The sequence below is a fragment of the Orbicella franksi genome, chromosome 15 (assembly GCF_964199315.1).
Source record: "Orbicella franksi chromosome 15, jaOrbFran1.1, whole genome shotgun sequence".
NCBI lineage: Eukaryota > Metazoa > Cnidaria > Anthozoa > Scleractinia > Merulinidae > Orbicella > Orbicella franksi.
Window position 1 is genome coordinate 19,394,248 of NC_138159.1, and position 20,007 is coordinate 19,414,254.

Below are 20,007 nucleotides of genomic sequence, written 5' to 3' on the forward strand. Positions count from 1 at the left end.
GCGAGGACTTCTGTACCAGTACTTGACCGATTTCAAGGCTTGACTACCAAGTTCCCAACACACGCTTCGCACTTTGTTTATGGCGTTGTTCTGAAAGTCGTGAGCTTCTTTGGTGTTTTGCCTGTCTTATAAAGCCACTTTTAATCTCTTCGCACTTAAAAAGGCTTGTTTGAAATCCTTACATTTGATTTTTGTGAGCATTTTACGAAAATTATCATCGAAAAGTCTGCATGCACATGTGTTGCTAAACTGGGTAAAACGCTCGTATACGTGCCATAATAAGCTTTAAAACTGCGCATTGAAACATGCTGTGATTTGTTTACATATCTGTGGTAGCTGAAAGATAATTTTAAGAAATACAAGATAAGTTTTCCAAGAAATTCTTACCTGGAAATTAAGAAAATCTAGTTTTTGGCCTCAAAAATTGGGGGTCGACTTATACACGGGATCGACTAATACACGGGTAAATACGGTAGTCAAACCTGATCAATCAGTAACTTAATTTCTCTTTCTGGAATTGTTGCAGTTGAGTATGCTGTCAAATATTCCTTTGTTCAAAACAGCATGCAAATGACTCGAAAGGGACAATACAAAGCAGAATTAACCCTTTCTGGCCTCGTTTGTATATCAAACCGCTGATAACTGCAATAACAGCTACTAAGACAATATAAAATATGCTCATTTTGGAGGGTTTTACAAGAGTTGACTTTTTCATACAACTTTTGTAACCTCAAAATTGCCAGACTTCCATTTTGCTTGTGACTCTTCAATCACTGGTTTTGTAATATGATCTCTCTCCAGACACCCTCGGATAACCTGGGTAATTAGTGACTGGGTACGACTCATTGTTGTCCCATTCCTTGACAGTACAAACATCTTAATGGGAGGCCCTACGAGGGGTGAAGGAAAGTAATAGATTGTTGTGAAAAGAAGATATAGCTCGGCAAAGGGGCTACTCTCCAAGATGAACCAAATCCATAAAACTGCAACATTCGCTGGCTGGGATTATTCGCTGTGTCACGCATAAAATGGTGTCATTTGACAGAGCCATTCTAGTCATGCAATATAATAAATCTTTTTTTGGTCAAGCTACTGTAGTTTAGTTATATACACAATATAATTGAGCCTGAAAACTCTCCAGGCTTGAAAGGGATTCAAACCCATGACCTCTGCGATACCGGTGCAGAGCTCTACCAGCTGAGCTATCGAGCCAACTGGGAGCTGGTCACGTTGTGAGTTCGTAATATACCGGTAGATGGTTAAAATGCAAGTGAATATATGAAAGATCATATATTTGAATAGCGGAGTAACATATAAAGACATGATTAATCACCCTGAGCCCACGATCACAGACTGGAGAGACATTTTTAAAACTTTAACCTCACTCCCCCTCCCCCACCCCCGCTTGCCTCAACGATCTCGGACTAGTAAGACGCTAAACTTTACACTCCCCATCCCCCTGGTCACAATCGACTTGGCGTTCATTCGCGTTTGACGTTTTCAAAGAAAAAGAGGGAATAGATCGTTTTCACGTGACGTCATCACTTTCTAAAATCCAAACCGAAAGAGCCACCAAAGTTTTTGTCCTCATCAGGCACAAGAGGCGGTATATTTATATCTGTTTACAATTTCACAGTTCAATAGCGTGCTTCGCTTGGAATCCAGCGCATTTTGAATTTCAGGGTTATGGAGGTGCGCGACACAAGGCTATGATCGAGTTTGTCGAAAGATATATACTTATCCCATGATTTTGAGCCTTTTTAGAAGTTAAAGCATTAGGAAAAGTGCTTATGTAAATGCTTGTCTGATCAGTACTGATAATCAGTCGCCTAGATAGCCAAAGTAAGTTCCAGATGTTTACACTATTTTCCGGCCGCCATATTGGTGTACCACGGAGGTACACCAACATGGCGTTTTCATACTGGGCTCTGTAAATATCGGCGAAACATTTCGACGAATATCTGAAGTTTGAGGAAACGCACAGGCCTAAAAATTGGAGAAGTGGCTTATTTAGTTATCTTCTATAACAACATAATTTCATAGCTTTTTCCACTGGATGGTTTCGATTTATTTTTTTATTGCGTGACAGTGAAAACGATCTATTTTCAACAGTAAGTTTACAGTAAAAGGAGAGGGGTATTTTAAATGTGTGTAAGATATCTTTTAGGAAAGCTGTTCCTGAAATATGAGCCTGCGCTCACCAGCCGGAGAACGCTCGAGCCAATCAATCGCGCAGTACTGAACCGGCAAGAAAGCCTTTGATTGCTGAAGTTGAACTGACTTAGCCTGATAAGATGCCTTATTTTACAAAAACCAAAGTTGCTCGCTCTATGCTTGCTGTTCCCGGTCGAACAGTCCTCTCAGGAGCACTACACGGATCAAGGAATCCTCCATCACTGAGCAGATTGTCGTCCAGTATAAACAGTGACGCTGCAAAAGAGCCTATCAAGACAATATCAGATCTGCCAGGCCCCATCAGCCTTCCGATCATAGGGACAAGCTGGACATTATTCGTTGGAGCGAAAGGCCAGCCATTTAGAAGAAGAATGATGACCTCGCAATTAGAAAACCTCAAAAAATATGGCAAAATATTTCGAACGCAAATACCCGGAATGACGGTAGTTTCCGTGGCAGATCCCGCAGATGTTGCTAAAGTACTTCGAGCTGAGCCAAAATATCCTAAACGAGTTAGCATCCCAGTTATGGAATATTATCGCGAGAAACGCCAAAAGATTCCTGGCGTTTTCTTTGCAGATGGCCCCGAGTGGTACAAGCATCGAAGTGTGCTAAGTAAGCGAATGCTTCGACCTAAAGAGGTAGCTGACTATGCTTCGGGCTTCAACGAAATTATAACAGATTTTATTCACAGATTGCGAACCGTTCGAGAACCAAGCGGCTCAGAGAAAGAAAACGAAGTCTGTGATCTCGACAACGAGCTCTTCAAGTGGTCGTTTGAGTCTGTCGCAGAAATGTTGTTCGACAAAAGATTTGGTTGTCTTGAGCCCGAAGTAAACAAAGAAGCACAAACCTTTATAAAGGCGGTGGGAGAATTTCTCTACAATTTGATGGGGGTGGGTTTGTTGCCAACCTGGTTCTATGAGATATACGAGACTCAACAGTTGAAAACGTTTTTTTCTAGCTTGGACACGATGTACGAATACGCTGAATTGTTTATTCAGAGAAGAATGCATGACCTTGAAGAGCAACAATGTAAGAGCCAGTCACGCGATTCAACCGCGCCTTCTGACAAAGCGGGTTTCTTTGAGTTTCTCCTGTCAAGTGGAAAGCTGACTAAAGATGATTTACTCGCAACTGTGATTGATGTTCTGTTTGCTGGAGTTGACACAACTTCCAACACGATGCAGTGGGTGTTGTACATGATGGCGAAAAATCCTGACAAGCAAGACATCCTGCGACAAGAAGTATTATCAGTGCTTGGGGATACAACATTGGCGACACCGACGACTCTGGCGCAAATGCCTTACCTGAAAGCCTGGGTACGGGAAACGCTGCGACTCTATCCCATCATAAGTATACCTCGAGAGCCGACGGAGGATATAATTTTAAGTGGATACCTCATTCCTGGAGGAACAGCAACAGTTAACTTTCTATTCTTTGGCATGGGCCGAGACGAAGAAGTCTTTGAAAACGCTGAGGCGTTTAAACCAGAAAGATGGCTTCGCAAGAAAGACTTTGTTTTAACCGAAGCAGCGGAAGCTTTCTCTTCCATTCCGTTTGGGTTTGGAACCCGAATGTGTATTGGCCGTCGTATCGCTGAGTTGGAGCTTCATCTTTTATTGGCCAGAATCGTGCAACAATTTGAGATTTCTTATCCTCCTGATGCGGAGAATGTGGAATGCGTTACGCGCGGTGTGACTATTCCTGACAGAGCTATGAGAGTGAAGTTTATGGACAGACAATAATTCCTCCATCATTCTTATAACCGAGTTCACGCAAACCACGACACCGTCAGCAACGAGAAAGTCGACAAATTACGGTCCCGTCCACACTATGCTGGAGGAATTTGGAAACGCAGCTTCATTTCTCCGGTGAGGCCTACCTTCCACACTAATCCGTCACGAAAACGGAGCTTTTCGAAAACGCTCTTCAAACCGGAGGAATTTGAAAACGTCGGCCTTGCGTTTTAGTGTGAACGGAAAACCTTTTGAAAACGAAGCTTGTTGGAAACGATGACGTTATAATAATCTTGATATTCCTTTTCCCGAACGCAACTCGCCAAAATGACCGGTGATTGTTCCGTTTTCAAATTTGTCCGGCGTAGTGTGGACGGAAAACATTTGATTCGTTTTCAGAGTGAAACCTCCGTTTTCAAACTCGTCCAGTGTAGTGTAGACGGGACCTAAACAAAACATTTAATGCGTAGAACAATGGCTATAGACGCACGTGAGTTCGAATTAAACAAGACCAGTCTTGAACCAGATCTCCCATGGCCAAACAGAGTGAATGTGGGTACTAGAACAGGGTGAAATGACCAAATTTTGGGTTTTCTGGAGAACGCAATATGACGGTAAATCATCAGTATTTCGGTTTGGACCTCACCATTGTCTTCACATGCTTTATCAGTGATTCACTAAATAAACTGCAACGTGAAATTCCGCGCAAGTACAATACATTATAATGCATGAATTTATATAGCGCTCGTTTCCAGAGCTCAATGACGCTTTACAGTGTTTGTAATTAAAATTAAAACCACTTCTACTTAAGAATTAGATTATTCGGTCTCGATTTCTTTGAGGTGATAGTTGATGAGGCCGAACGCCGAATCAACTATATCACCTCATGGAAATCGAGACCGAATAATCTAAATGTTTTAGTAGAATTCTGACCGAAATTTGCTTCAAAAAACGATTCCAATTATTTCTGGTCTTGGTATTAAACTTCACGCTTTAGAAAATTCGCGAGGATTGAATTGTCAATTTGATATTTCCAGTTGTGCGCGCGCACATATTAATTCCTTTAAAACAAAAATCGAGTGTTTTTTTATTCAAGAAACCGTGAATGTCCTTTTTTTATTCTTCTTCATTTGTTTCTAAATGTTCTTTCAAAACTTCGGATAAACGAGAAAACGTTGAAATTTTGTCGACCACACCAAGCCACTACACACTAATGACTGATAGTGTGCAATGGCACAGTCAATCAGATTACAGCATTTCCATTAGAACAGTAGTAGAATTGTACTAATTACAATTACGATATCATCATACGAATTTAAAAATGAGAAAGTTCCAGTAAAACAAAAATATAACTAATTGTACCTTATAAACCTTATGATTATAAAGTAGAATATGTACACTAGTCTTTCAATCGACTTTGTCCTCGGCGGAGTCGCCTTGCTTGAATAAACTCCTTTTTAATTAAACTGGTGTTAATAACACTGACTGACACTTAACTAGTACAAAAAAAAGTTGAGAAAATGAGTAACAGCCATAATAAGAACGTTAACAAGCAATTTACCAAATAGAAGATTATTTTTTCATGTTATATTAGCACTCACGAGTCAGTGCACGGCAATATCGCTATAAAATATAATTATTGATCACCGCAGTTATACACACAACTTAATCACGTGACCAAATTTTCAATAGATGAGTCCTTTTGTGATAATTTTGGGAAATCTATCTAAAGCAAGTTAAAAAACACTAGGAATTCGGTAAGATTTGGATTTTAGGTTTTTTTGGTAAGCAGTTGTGAAATTAAAGCCTGAAAAAAATCCAGGTTTGAACGGGATTCGGACATATGACCTCTGCGATACCGATGCCGTGCTCTACCGACTGAGCTATCGAGCCATCTGGGAGATTGCCACGTTGTGAGTTCGTAAAATACCCGTAGATGGCGACGATACAAGTTAGTATATGAGAGATCGGATAAACCGTAATGCAGGGAGCACTTGTACAAACAGCAGCGGATTGAAGCCTGATCTTGGTTTAGACCAGGATTGATCAGCAGTGTAAAACAAAGCATAAAACCAATTGAAAGGCTGACCGGACGGCTGAAAAGGGTAAATTTAATGTCCAATATTCCGGTTAGACAGGACTAACCTTTTTCAGGGGCTACACTGAAGCTAAATAGATAGCTAAGCTTAGTAGATTAGTCCTGTCTAAATTTACCCTTTTCAGCCGTCCGGTCAGCCTTTCAATTGGTTATATGAAAGATCATATATTTGAACAGCGGAAAAGGATATGAAGACATGATTGATCAGCCAAAGCCCACGATCATGGACTGAACAGACATTAAACTACAACCTCAACACCCCCTCCCTCCCCCCCACGCCTCAACGATCACGGACTGGTAAGACACTAAACTTCACACTCCCCAACCCCTGGGCACAACCGACTTGGCGTCTGTTTATGTTTGACGTTTTCAAAGAAAAAGAAGGAACATGTAACAGAAAGTTTAAAGTAAAACGAGAGGGGTATTTTAAGGGTAAGATAGACCATTCTTTAAGAAAAGCAATCCCCATAAAAGCATAAGAAATCCCAGTAACATTTGTAGAGTTGATTACCAGCCGCTGTTCCGGTAAATAAGCCCGCGCTCACCGGGGAGGACGTTTAAGCCAATATTATTCGACTGAGTGACGTGCTAGAGAGTATTGAACCCGCAACAGAGGAAATCTGATTGCAATTTGTGAACAAAGTCTACATATATGTAAGTTGAACTGGCTTAACCTCATAAGATGCCTTATTTTACAAAAACCAAAATTGCTCGTTCTATGCTTGCCGTTCAGGGTCGAACCGTTCTCTCAGGAGCGCTACGCGGAGCAAGAAATCCTCCATCGTTGAGCAGATTGTCGTCCAGTGTAAACAGTGACGCTGCAAAAGAGCCTATCAAGACAATATCAGATCTGCCAGGACCCATCAGCCTTCCGATCATAGGGACAACTTGGACATTTTTCGCTGGAGCGAAAGGCCAGCCTTTTAGAAAAAGAATGATGACCTCGCAATTAGAAGACGTCAAAAAATATGGCAAAATATTTCGAACGCAAGTACCCGGTATGACGATAGTTTCCGTGGCAGATCCCGCAGATGTTGCGAAAGTACTTCGAGCTGAGCCAAAATATCCTAAACGAGTCACCATCCCTGTTCTGGAATATTATCGCGAGAAACGCCAAAAGATTCCTGGCGTTTTCTTTGCAGATGGCCCCGAGTGGTACAACTACCGAAGTGTGTTAAGTAAGCGAATGCTTCGACCCAAAGAGGTAGCTGACTATGCTTCGGGCTTCAACGAAATTATAACAGATTTTATTCACAGATTGCGAACCGTTCGAGAACCAAGCGGCTCAGAGAAAGAAAACGAAGTCTGTGATCTCGACAACGAGCTCTTCAAGTGGTCGTTTGAGTCTGTCGCAGAAATGTTGTTCGACAAAAGGTTTGGTTGTCTTGAGCCCGAAGTAAACGAAGAAGCACAGACCTTTATAACGGCTGTGGGAGAATTTCTCCACAATTTGATGGGCGTGGGTTTTTTGCCAACCTGGTTCTACAAGATCTACGAGACTCAACAGTTGAAAACGTTTCTTTATAGCTTGGACACGATGTACGAATACGCTGAATTGTTTATTCAGAGAAGAATTCATGACCTTGAAGAACAATATAAGAGCCAATCGCGCGATCCCTCCGGGCCTTCTGAAAGCGACAAAGCGGGTTTCTTTGAGTTTCTCCTGTCAAGTGGAAAGCTGACTAAAGATGATTTACTCGCAACTGTGATTGATGTTCTGTTTGCTGGAGTTGACACAACTTCCAACACGATGCAGTGGGTGTTGTACATGATGGCGAAAAATCCTGGCAAACAAGACATCCTGCGACAAGAAGTATTATCAGTGCTTGGGGATACAACATTGGCGACACCGACGACTCTGGCGCAAATGCCTTACCTGAAAGCCTGGGTACGGGAAACGCTGCGACTCTATCCCTTCATAGCTATACCTCGAGAGCCGACGGAAGATATAATTTTAAGTGGATACCTCATTCCTGGAGGAACAGCACAAATTAACTTTCTTTTCTTTAGCATGGGCCGAGACGAAGAAGTATTCGAAAACGCTGAGGCGTTTAAACCAGAAAGATGGCTTCGCAAGAAAGACTTTGTTTTAACCGAAGCAGCGGAAGCTTTCTTTTCCATTCCGTTTGGGTTTGGAACCCGAATGTGTCTTGGCCGTCGTATCGCTGAGTTGGAGCTTCATCTTTTATTGGCCAGAATCGTGCAACAATTTGAGATTTCTTATCCTCCTGATGCGGAGAATGTGGAGTACTATTCGCGGGGTGTTACTGTTCCTGACAGACCTGTGAGAGTGAAGTTTGTGGACAGAAAATAATTCCTCCATCATTCTTCTAAGTGAGTTCACGCAAACCACGACATTGACAGCAACGAGAACGTTAATAAATTAGACAAACGTTTAATGAGCAGAGAAGAGCTCTGAAAGTACGTGCGTTTTAAATTAATCTTCGCCATTCTGCACCAAACTAATTTCAAACTCAGTTCTTTCATGGCCAAAAAGGGTGAGATCTGGGTACTAGAACAATGTGAATTTTTTAACTCCATGTTGTATTTGCATACTTTGTCAGTTTGACGATAGCTTTAACGCCGAGAGATACATTAAATAAACTGAAACGTGAAATTTTCAAGTAGAACATATAAGCTAGTCTTTCAATCGACCTTGTCCTCAAAAACTCTCGTTTAAAATTAAACTGGCGTTGATAACACTGACTAGATTTATCAGAAGGAACATTAATTTTCAGAATAAGGACCAAAACATAACTCAGAAGAAGTGGGTCATTTTTAGTCATAAGCCTGTGCGTGAAATTGCTTTCTGTAGAATTAATCCAATATTACCACTACGGGTCACATAGTTACCGGTATATCTGAGTGGAGGAGTATAATTCGAAAACACTGCATAGTGACTTAGTGTCTCCCGCAGTCAGCGCTGAACCATGGAACCTCGGTCTCAGTGTACAGCCGCTATTTCGGGAAATGAGCCCGTGCTCATCCCCCTCGGGTGCGGGGAGGTACGTGGACCGGAGAGAGCGGCAGAAATATTGAGCCGAGACGAGAATCTAGATATAGAATAGATGTAATCTAGTTGGCGGCAAGATAGGTCAAAATATTGTACAGACTGGCAAACATTTCAAGACTCCAAGTTGTCTGCTGTAACGAGAGGAGAACAATAAAAATGTCAGTTTGAGGTCACTTGAACTGTCCGCATGCAATCCCGTAATAGCCGGGGTCCTCCCCATAGTAGAGGGAGTTGCTTTCATACATTTCTTTGTAGCTTCTGCTGTGATGTAACTTTTGTCCGTACTACCTAGTGGGTGTCCGTAAGGGCAAGTTGTCCGAAAAGCGAGAGGCCTGGATTCGTGGCCCTGGATATTGCACCGCGGTCGATCCCTTTTGAGTCACGTGGTCCGAACGTCTCGGGTATGTCACCGACTTCGTATCAAGGACTCTTGTGGCCCCCACATTTCATTCTGTTGACCGTAATGTGGACGGAACCTTAGGACAGCCGTCGCCGTGTTCGTTCGCTTCAGGCTCGCTTCCTGAGGTAAACATAGGCACGCAAGGCGTGCACGAGTTATTTTTTTGTGCGAATTGTTGGAGATAGAAGCATTCATGGTACAGTAATGATTTGGTTAATTAGGCAAGTTTTTTTCGGTTGCGATGTTACATCGGTCATGGCAAGATAGCTGAATAGTAAGCCATAAAATGTTTGACTGAACAAACTACAGTAATCTGACACGTCTCCAGATTAATGTAGATACCATCTTATTTTCTAACAGGCAATTTGATTCGTTCTTTGATACAACCCGCACTGTGATTGGTGTGACACGCGCACATGCACAACTCCCTCACTCACCGATCACATAACCCTTCCAACCCCCAAGAGGAATTTTTGCTCAAAAATACTCAAGTTAATTTAGAGACTTTTTCGCATTTTATACGAGTCGTAAGTTTACCTTTTTACACAACACAACACAACACAACTTCACCCAAAATAGAAAGAAAGAGAAAAAAACCTCTGACACGTTGAAAGTCTGATTTAATTAAATTGCACTTTAACCTGGTGCCACGCAGTCTTCAAAGAACATTTGAACAGTTTTCATACTTTTACCTTTAAAAGTATCGGACTGAAATGAATATCATGAAATAAAACTATTAAGGTGGTATGGTACCCTCAATATGGACCAAAAAGTTTGTTTAAATATGGTAAAGAAAGATCAATTGTGTGCTATTGCACTCAAGAAGAGAAATTAAATTTCTAGAGTTTTACTCAAAATGGTTGCTATGGAAACCAGCCACAGCCATTTGAAGTAGTGTTTTATAGTATTGACGCCAACACTTCCTCCTCTTTTACAAAACAAGAATTGACTGTCAAATAAGCATGTTATGTAAGTTTCTGTTTTGTTCTGTGATGTGAACCTAAGTTTTGACAGTTAACTCTTATTTTCAGTGCTTTTTACAGCTTTATTTGGAAATAACCTTATTTTTTACTACACCCAGTGGACAAATCATCTCATGTCACGTGACAGACCTTAAAATGTTACGATTTTTTTGGTTTATATCATCACGACACCATTGGTCTTTGATGAGCCCAAGTTTCAGAAATTCTACTTAAAAACCTTGCAAAGTAGAAATGTTGGCGCGAAGTCAGTCGGTACAAAAGTAAACTTTTGAGAAAAATGCACTTTAAGTTTCTTACACGAAATATTAAGCATTTAACGAGCCACAAATAGTGGGGGGGGGGGGGGGGGTGCATGGGAAATGAATGAGCCTGTGATGGCAATTTGAGGCAAAGCTTTTCACAAATAATTATACCAATCGAGTTGTGCATGTCTTAAAAGTTTTTTCTAAATAGTTTCGTTCATATAAGTTAAAAATAATCTATAGTTTTGGTCACGTTCTTATAGTAAACAGTCGTTGCTATGGCCGTTGCCACGTGAAAAAACTTATACCACTGTGTACTTTCCTTAAATTTCACACTCATCTGGAAGGAAATTCGGCAAGATCGTTTCAAAATGTTTTTGACAATTCCTCAAGGGTCTTAAGTCTTGTATTTCCAAGAAATTGAATTTTTCACGAACATCGCCATATTTTAGGGTACCATACCACCTTAAACTGCTACTGCAGAGACGTAAAAACCGCCCAGAAATGAAAGCTTCTTTATTGTTTAATATCCTGCAAACAATAGCCGATAACTTGTCAGCTCTAATTGAATTTAATCCATATAAAAAACAAAAGTGTTAAGTTACCATTTGTTACTAAAGATTGCAAACATCTCGTGGGAAAGAGTGATGACGATTCGTCCGCTCTAATTTAATTTACTCCCTTGTGAAAAACAAGAGTGTCAAATTACACTTTGTGACTAAAAAACAAAAATATCTCGTTATATTTGCATGCAACAAGAACAAAACAATCGTTACCCGCAATTACTGTTGTAAACGTTAGAACTGTTTCAAATCTAAAGTCTCGTCCCTTCTAAAACATGTCCTAAGAACTAGACGCGACGATTCGTGACCTCTAATTGAATTTACTCCTTGTGAAAAACAAAAGTATCAAGTTACCTTTGTAACTAAACATAAAAATATCTCGTTGCATTTGCATACTACTAACTCACGAACTGTTTCAAACCTCAAGGCTCATCTCGTTCATTTAACTAAAATCCTCAGCCTAACCCACAGAAAATGTCGAAGTAAACCCAATATATGAATACTTTCTCCTCTTTTATAGAAGAATAAATATGGCCGTTCTGAACTCTATCGGGATCAAATCTTCTCACATACCATTTACCTTTACAACAAGAAATTTGATTGGCTGTTTATAGTAGATCCAATCTGATTGGTGTGACATACATACATCTCTCACTCACTCACTCACTCACTCACTCACTCACTCACTCACTCACTCACTCACTCACTCACTCACCCATTGATCCGTCCATAACATACCCGACGCGCCGACTAAGAGGTATTTTTTTTACAAAAAAATAACTCAATAAATGGGCCAATTTTGTTGTCAAATCAAACAAAATCAAAACACAAACGTGTACTGCGGTCAAAATTTTAGTATTGCCTCATTTTATTTGTGTCCTAAATCTTAAAGAGGAATAATAAATTCCAATTTAGATTTCATCAATTTTGTAAAAATATCTTAGAAATGACCACACCCAAAAGCTCCTTAAATTTCAGGCATCATTCCTTAGTCAACAGAAACAAAGTTTTCTGTTTTTACAATCAAGAGAGAGTAAAGGCTTGGGAGTGTTAAAATGGCCTTAATCTGATAACTATCTTTTGAGATACAGTATTTTAATTCACCACCAATAAAATGATCAAATTAGCCTCCAGTCCTACCTTAAAATTCTAACTTGGTTCCGAGGTTTAGGGGAATAAAGCAAAAGAAATCGCATCGATTAAGAGGGATGATAATTTGTTTCTTTTGTTTTATTCTCCTAAGTCGCGGAGCCAGGTTATTCAATTATTGTTCAACGTTGACGTATGCAGTTGCAACAAGTAGGCATTATGTAAGACCCGATGCTATTTCTTGCGACGTTTCCTGCAATAAAACTGTAACGAGAAATTGTCCAATTCAAAGGGCGTGTTTATTCTTTCCAGAAACCCTCTATTTTGCCTTGAGTTCGTCGACATCGCAAGTAAAAGAATTTACCGAACGGTTTTTTAAAAAGCCCGAACGCAAGGCCCTAGGGAAAGACTTTGCGTCCGCTCTCGCTACACTTGGTGACTGGACCACGAGTAAGCCATCTTTCACTTAGTCCGTCGAGCGAGACCGTAAATAAACCGCGAGGCAAAAAATGACCGCGTGAAATCCTGGGGCGACCGACGCGAGTGTATTTCGCCCCCAGGAGTTTGCGAGGCCTTGTTTTTTTTTTTTTCTCGCGGTTTCTTTCGCGTCACACAAGACGGATTAAACGAAAGAGGGACTGCTCGTAGTCTATCGTGTAACAAACGTTACCCGAAAACTGGTTAAGACTGGACTACTGCTGACAAAGAATCGACCAAGGGATGGTAACTACAAAAAAAACACAAAAGCAGATCGAGTTTCATGTTGTTTTTTTTTTCTTTTACAAGTATTTCATTGTTGCTATGGTTATTTTACAAAATTTGCAACAAACCCACGATTATAGCCGTCTGCCTTTAGCCGATTGTACACTTAACACTGAGTGACAGAAAAGAAAATCGGGAGTATCTTTTGCCTAGCGCTTCCCGGATAAAACGAAATTCTTATTTCTCTATGACTTCTCTCGCCAAAAATGCAAAGTTCAACTGAATACATACAATTTAAATACTCCACAGAAGTTCTCTGTTCTTTTCATATAGAAACTGAGTTTGGAATTAATCCTCTTTCAGTTAAGTTTAGTTTCTGTTTTGATGTTCCACCAAATCTACAGACTACTAATTTCGTATTTTAAGGTTTACTTGTCCGAAAAGACACAAACATGTCACTAGTTCCGTGTTTTAATGTGCTGCACTTCAATTCTATACAGTTATTGTCACTGAGCTCATTGCTTATTGTCTGTCTACAAACTTGGCTCTCACAGCTCTGTCAGGGATCGTAACCCCTCGAACATACGGCTCAACATTCTCCGCATCAGGGGGATAAGAAATCTCAAATTGTTGTACGATTCTGGCCAATAAAAGATGAAGCTCCAACTCAGCGATACGACGGCCAATACACATTCGGGTTCCAAACCCAAACGGAGTGGAAGAGAAAGCCTCTGAGGTGTCGGTTGGAATTGCGTCTTTCTTGCGCAGCCATCTTTCTGGTCTAAACGCTTCAGCATCTTCGAAAAGTTTCTCATCTCGGCCCATGACATGGGTGAGAAACTCGACTTGTGTCGTACCTGCCGGAATAAGGTATCCGCTTAAAACTATATCCTCAGCCGGCCTACGAGGAATAGCACAAAGGACTGGATAGAGTCGCAGCGTTTCCCGTACCCAGGCTTTCAGGTAAGGCATTTGCGCCAGAGTCGTCGGTGTCGCCAATGTTGTATCCCCAAGCACTGATAATACTTCTTGTCGCAGGATGTCTTGCTTGTCAGGATTTTTCGCCATCATGTACAACACCCACTGCATCGTGTTGGAAGTTGTATCAACTCCAGCAAACAGAACATCAATCACGCTTGCGAGTAAATCATCTTTAGTCAGCTTTCCACTTGACAGGAGAAACTCAAAGAAACCCGCTTTGTCACTCTCAGAAGGCCCGGATGAATCGCGTGACTGGTTCCTTTGTTGTTCTTCAAGCTCGTTAATTCTTCTCTCAATAAACAATTCAGCGTATTCGTACATCGTGTCAAAACTTGAAAAAAATGTTTTAAACTGCTGGGTTTCGTAAATCTTGTAGAACCAGGTCGGCAGGAAGCCTATCCCCATTACATTGTGCAGAAAATCTCCGACAGCTTTTATAAAGGTCTGTGCTTCTTTGTTTACTTCGGGCTCAAGACAACCAAACCTTTTGTCGAACAACATCTCTGCGACAGACTCAAAGGACCATTTGAAGAGCTCCTTGTCGAGTTCACAGACTTCGTTTTCTTTCTCTGAGCCGCTTGTTTCTCGAACGGTTCGCAATCTGTGAATAAAATCTGTTATAATTTCGTTGAAGCCAGAAGTGTAGTCAGCTACCTCTTTGGGTCGAAGCATTCGCTTACTTAGCACACTTCGATGCTTGTACCACTCGGAGCCATCTGCAAAGAAAACGCCAGGGATCTTTTGTCGTTTTTCACGGTAATAGTCGAGAACGGGGAACTGAAGTCGTTGAGGGTATTTTGGCTCGGATCGCAAAACTTTCGCTACATCTGCGGGATCTGAGAGAGAAATAATGGTAACCCCGGGTATTTGCGATCGGAATATTCTACCATATTTGTTGGCGTGTTCCCCTTGCACTTTCAAAACTCGCTTTCCGAGGGACTCGCCTTTCGTCCCAACGAAGAATGTCCAAGCTGTTCCTATGATGGGAAGGCTGATAGGTCCTGGGATATCTGATATTGTCTTGATAGTCTCTTTTGCAGCGTGACTGTTGACACTGGACGACAAAGTGCTCAATGATGGAAGAGTTCTTAGCTCTTGTCCTTTCTTTGACAGAACACTACGACCAGCGGAACCATGAAGAAGAGAATGAGATATTTTCGTTCTTGCTCTTGTGACGTAAGCCATGATCGGAATAAAAACACCTTTTAGGAACAAGTTTTCCGGTCGGTTTTTGACATAAACTTATGGTTTGGCTTTCCAAGCGTTCGAGTTGCTGGTCAGCGGTGACCCACCTGGACAGGTCCTGGATAATAGTCTGGAAAAAGTACTCCATGTACGGAACAGTAAATTATAAGGAAGTTAAACCGCTTTAACTTCGGTCTGTACCATGAACGGCTAAATGGTATTACGTCTGTTACCCGCGTATTCTTCGTCAGTACCTCTGAGTGGCGAAATTTGCTACTGTGAGAGACAAGTGTCGTGCCCAAGAACAAAACACAATTTGACACAATGATTCTATGTAGGATTATAAGAGGGTGGTAAAGGGGGGGGGGGGGGGGGGTATAGATCACGTTTCACGGAAAATAAAGCAGCCCTTTCGTAATTCACGAAAAATACAACATTGGCATTTCACGCTTCACGGAAAATAAAAGAGAACGTTTTGGAAAATCACGGTTCACGGCGACTATGGAAATCACGATTCACGAGGGAAAAAATGGCTATTTCACATTTCACAGGAAATAAAAAGGGCCGATCACGGGTCACGAAAATACCCTTTACCACCCTCTTATAACACAACAGCGGTGATGAAATTGTATTCCAACGCATTATAATACAGGGATTGAAGTTTCGTATGCTAGTAAACATACATTTTGAAAAGTGACTGTTAGAAATTTTTGAAAACTATTTATGGCGTAAATATTAGAGGCCTGGAGCCTAGACTAAGAAAAATGATCTGCAGCAGTAAGTTAACCTGTCCAGACATCATGAGGAGTAACAGCTAATAAAGCAACAACTTCTCACTACTGACATTGACATTCAGGGAAGGCTTCAGCTCTTGAATGAACAGAATCTCGGCCTTAATTCTTCAATGAAAGTCAGTTTTGCCGGACGCTAAAATATCAAAATGATCAAAAATCCGCCCATTTTATGTTGTGGCAAGAGAAAACTCCTGGTTGTGGCCAGTGGTTTTCACATGATCAGCAATAGCTGATGAAAGGTGACTTTTAGCGAGGGCCTTAAAATGTTCAGATTTTCTGTCTTGAAGTTTTCGTTTTGTTTTGCCAACGTAAAATTCATTGCAGTCCCAGTAACCAGCTTTATACTTTAACTTAACTATAACTTTATTGAATTTGTTGCATCTACAATAAAAAGAAAGAAAAGAAAATAGCATCAGCAACTGGAGCAGAAAACAGGACGATGTCCCAATTGATATTCAACCCCAATAAATATTAACAAAATAGTAATAATAATTATAATCGTAGAGGTAGTAGTAAAAGTAGTAATAACTATCATATAATGTTATTTACAATTAAGTTAATCTAAAATGACTTCATTAACTGACACCCTCGCTTCTTGGAAGATTATAAGAAAGGGTTTTATCATCATAAAAATCTTAAAGCCTTCTTTCAAAAGTATGAAATGAGTCCACGCTTTTTATATCCGTTGGTAGTTTGTTCCAAGAATGGATAGACCTGTAATAAAACGAATGTTTTAAGTAATATTGTTTTGCGTGTGGTATTTGGTAATTTAATTCCCTCGAGTTACGCGTTTTCTGCCGAACTACAGTTTAACAAAAAGAGCCTTGGTGACCCAGATCAGCATGGCCTGCTCTAGCACTGTAGAGAAGTACCAAGTCTTTCATTTCCCTTCTATGTTCTAGATCATTTTGGACATCCGAGGGCGGTTAAGGCGATATTTGTATGGAAAGTGAGATTTGATTCGCCGCCTGCGTTCTGGAATCGAGAACAAAATTAAGAACAAAATCCTTGGTTTTGACCCCTTAACGAGACGAAGAGCATCCCCGATCTTCTCATGTGAGAGCCTCCCTGGGCACGTATCGTGTAACGATGTTGCAGACAAGTTCTACACAACATCTGCCTGTAGTGTGACAACAGATTCCTAAATAAGGCATAAAAAAGCGCTCCAGCTTTGACGTAATTTACTAAAAGTAGTTGCGAAAAAAAAAGCTTTGCTGCGACAAAAATTTTATGAGAAAGGTCCACATTTATACCAGGGAATATACTAGCAGCTTTTACTCGTTTGATATTTTACGGTTTAGTTTTCCGAAAAGAGACGAACATGTTTCTAGTTCCACTTTTTTAATGTCTTGTATTTCAATTCTACACTATATTATATCAAACTGTCAATTGCTGTCTGTCTACAAACTTGGCTCTCACAGCTCTGTCAGGGATCGTAACCCCTCGAACAAACGGCTCAACGTTCTCCGCATCAGGAGGATAAGAAATCTCAAATTGTTGCACGATTCTGGCCAATAAAAGATGAAGCTCCAACTCAGCGATACGACGGCCAATACACATTCGGGTTCCAAATCCAAACGGAATAGAAGAGAAAGCTTTGGCGGTGTCGGTTGGAACGCCGTCTCTCTTGCGCAGCCATCTTTCGGGTCTAAACGCTTCGGCATCTTCGAAAAGTTTTTCATTTCGGCCCATGACATGAGTAAGAAACTCGACTTGGGCCACACCCCCAGGAATGAGGTATCCACTTAAAATGATATCCTTAGGCGGCCTTCGAGGAATAGCACAAAGGACTGGATAGAGCCGCAGCGTTTCCCGTACCCAGGCTTTCAGGTAAGGCGTTTGCGCCAGAGTCGTCGGTGTCGCCAATGTTGTATCCCCAAGCACTGATAATACTTCTTGTCGCAGGATGTCTTGCTTGTCAGGATTTTTCGCCATCATGTACAACACCCACTGCATCGCGTTGGAAGTTGTGTCAACCCCAGCAAACAGAACATCAATCACGCTTGCAAGTAAATCATCTTTAGTCAGCTTTCCACTTGACAGGAGAAACTCAAAGAAACCCGCTTTGTCTCTCTCAGAAGGTTCTGATGGATCGCTTGACTGGTTCCTTTGTTGTTCTTCAAGCTCGTTAATTCTTCTCTCAATAAACAATTCAGCGTATTCGTACATCGTGTCAAAACTTGAAAAAAATGTTTTAAACTGCTGGGTTTCGTAAATCTTGTAGAACCAGGTCGGCAGGAAGCCTATCGCCATTACATTGTGCAGAATATTTCCCACAGCTGTTATAAAGGTCTGTGCTTCTTTGTTTACTTCGGGCTCAAGACAACCAAACCTTTTGTCGAACAACATGACTGCGACAGACTCAAATGACCATTTGAAGAGCTCCTTGTCGAGAGCACAGACTTCGTTTTCTTTCTCTGAGCCACTAGGTTCTCGAACAGTTCGCAGTCTGTGAATAAAATCTGTTACGATTTCGTTGAAGGCCGAAGCGTAGTCAGTTACTTGTTTGGGTCGAAGCATTCGCTTACTTAGCACACTTCGATGCTTGTACCACTCAGGACCATCCAAGAAGAAAACGCCAGGAACCTTTTGTCGTTTTTCGCGGTAGTAGTCGAGAACGGGGAACTGACGTCGTTGAGGGTATTTTGGCTCGGATCGCAAAACTTTCGCTACATCTGCGGGGTCTGAGAGAGAAATAATCGTAACCCCGGGTAATTGCGATCGGAATATTCTACCATATTTGTTCGCATTTTCTTCTTGTACTTTCAGAACTCGCTTTCCAAGGGATTCGCCTTTCGCGCTAGCGAAGAATTTCCAAGCTGTCCCTATGATCGGAAGGCTGATAGGTCCTGGCATATCTGATATTGTCTTGATAGGCTCTTTTGCAGCGTGACTGTTGACACTGAACGACAAAGTGCTTAATGATGGAAGAGTTCTTAGCTCTTGTCCTTTCTTCAACGGAACACTACGACCAGCGGAACCATGAAGGAGAGAATGAGATATTTTCGTTCCTGTTCTTGCGACATAAGCCATGATGAGACTGAAAAACCTTTTCGGAAAAAGCGGGTTCTGACATAAACTTCGGTAATCATTGGAGAATCCGTTGTCCGAGGGTTCGAGTTACTGGTCAGCGGCGATCCACCTGGACATGTCCTGGACGTACGATGGTCTGGACGATGTACTTCATGTGCTATGCACTGAATTGTAATGTATTTATACACAACATTGGGGAAACTAAAAAGTGGCCCTTTGATGGAATAAGCCCGAAGCTCTTAAACTTTGGTTTCTGTAACAGAAACAGCTAAATGGTATTACGTCTGTTACTCGCCCAAGAACCGTCACAACACAACTAGACAAAATGATTAAGATTTAACACAAACAGCGGTGATAAACATTGTATTCCAACGCATCAGTTATAACACTGAGCTTGACGTTTCGTATGCTAGTCAACATACATTTTCAGAAGTAACGGTAGCAAATGTAGTGACTTGGTGCTGCGTGTGATCACCAAATGTTGTGAAACAAATAAAGATTCAAAAGACGACAAACAATACCCAAAAGCAAAACACAATAACTAAGTAATAATAGTTTCCACAACACCAAGAAGTAAAGGGTTTGCTAATTTGCTGTGGTCAGTCAACACACGGACCATGCTAATTATTAAGAGGTTATAGTTTTAAACTACCAAGGTTAAAGTAATAATATTTCCTCCCAAAAAAAGTTATTTTCAGTGACTTTCAAACGAATAACAATGGCTAAAACCTTTCGTCAGTTGTCAGTTAAATTTTCGGGTATTTGCCAGGTGTCAGTTATTTTTTTCGCCATTAGTCAGTTGTCAGTTTACCCCATCCAGACCCTACTAAAAGATACCACTTAAAACGGATTAGCATCGATTAACAGCTGCTGTTCAGGAAAGGAGCCCGCGATAGTAGACCGGACTTGAGAGACAGTCGGAAATCCAGATTAAAAACGGAAATAAGAGCAGATTTTTAATATTATATTCCTTCCAGTACACCCCAAAAGACACTTTTATGGCTAAAAAT

At 41.1% G+C, this 20,007-nt stretch overlaps 4 protein-coding genes across 4 annotated transcripts; 2 read left to right on the forward strand and 2 right to left on the reverse strand.

Annotated features, from left to right (window-relative positions):
* Positions 1-446: 446 nt before the first annotated feature.
* LOC145470754 (sterol 26-hydroxylase, mitochondrial-like) lies at positions 447-5,577 on the forward strand. Its single transcript, XM_081454584.1, has one exon. The coding sequence runs from the start codon at positions 2,295-2,297 to the stop codon at positions 3,921-3,923; it is 1,629 nt and encodes a 542-aa protein (XP_081310710.1). The 5' UTR covers positions 447-2,294; the 3' UTR covers positions 3,924-5,577.
* Positions 5,578-5,659: 82 nt separating this feature from the next.
* LOC145470753 (sterol 26-hydroxylase, mitochondrial-like) lies at positions 5,660-8,505 on the forward strand. The gene has a single exon (XM_081454583.1). It carries the CDS (start codon positions 6,695-6,697, stop codon positions 8,324-8,326), a length of 1,632 nt encoding a protein of 543 aa, XP_081310709.1. The 5' UTR covers positions 5,660-6,694; the 3' UTR covers positions 8,327-8,505.
* A 3,986-nt stretch (positions 8,506-12,491) lies between these two features.
* LOC145470113 (cytochrome P450 27C1-like) lies at positions 12,492-15,429 on the reverse strand. Its single transcript, XM_081453946.1, has one exon. It carries the CDS (start codon positions 15,168-15,170, stop codon positions 13,527-13,529), a length of 1,644 nt encoding a protein of 547 aa, XP_081310072.1. The 5' UTR covers positions 15,171-15,429; the 3' UTR covers positions 12,492-13,526.
* A 1,727-nt stretch (positions 15,430-17,156) lies between these two features.
* On the reverse strand, positions 17,157-19,507 carry LOC145470245 (cytochrome P450 27C1-like). The gene has a single exon (XM_081454079.1). The coding sequence runs from the start codon at positions 18,995-18,997 to the stop codon at positions 17,342-17,344; it is 1,656 nt and encodes a 551-aa protein (XP_081310205.1). The 5' UTR covers positions 18,998-19,507; the 3' UTR covers positions 17,157-17,341.
* Between the last annotated feature and the right edge of the window lie 500 nt (positions 19,508-20,007).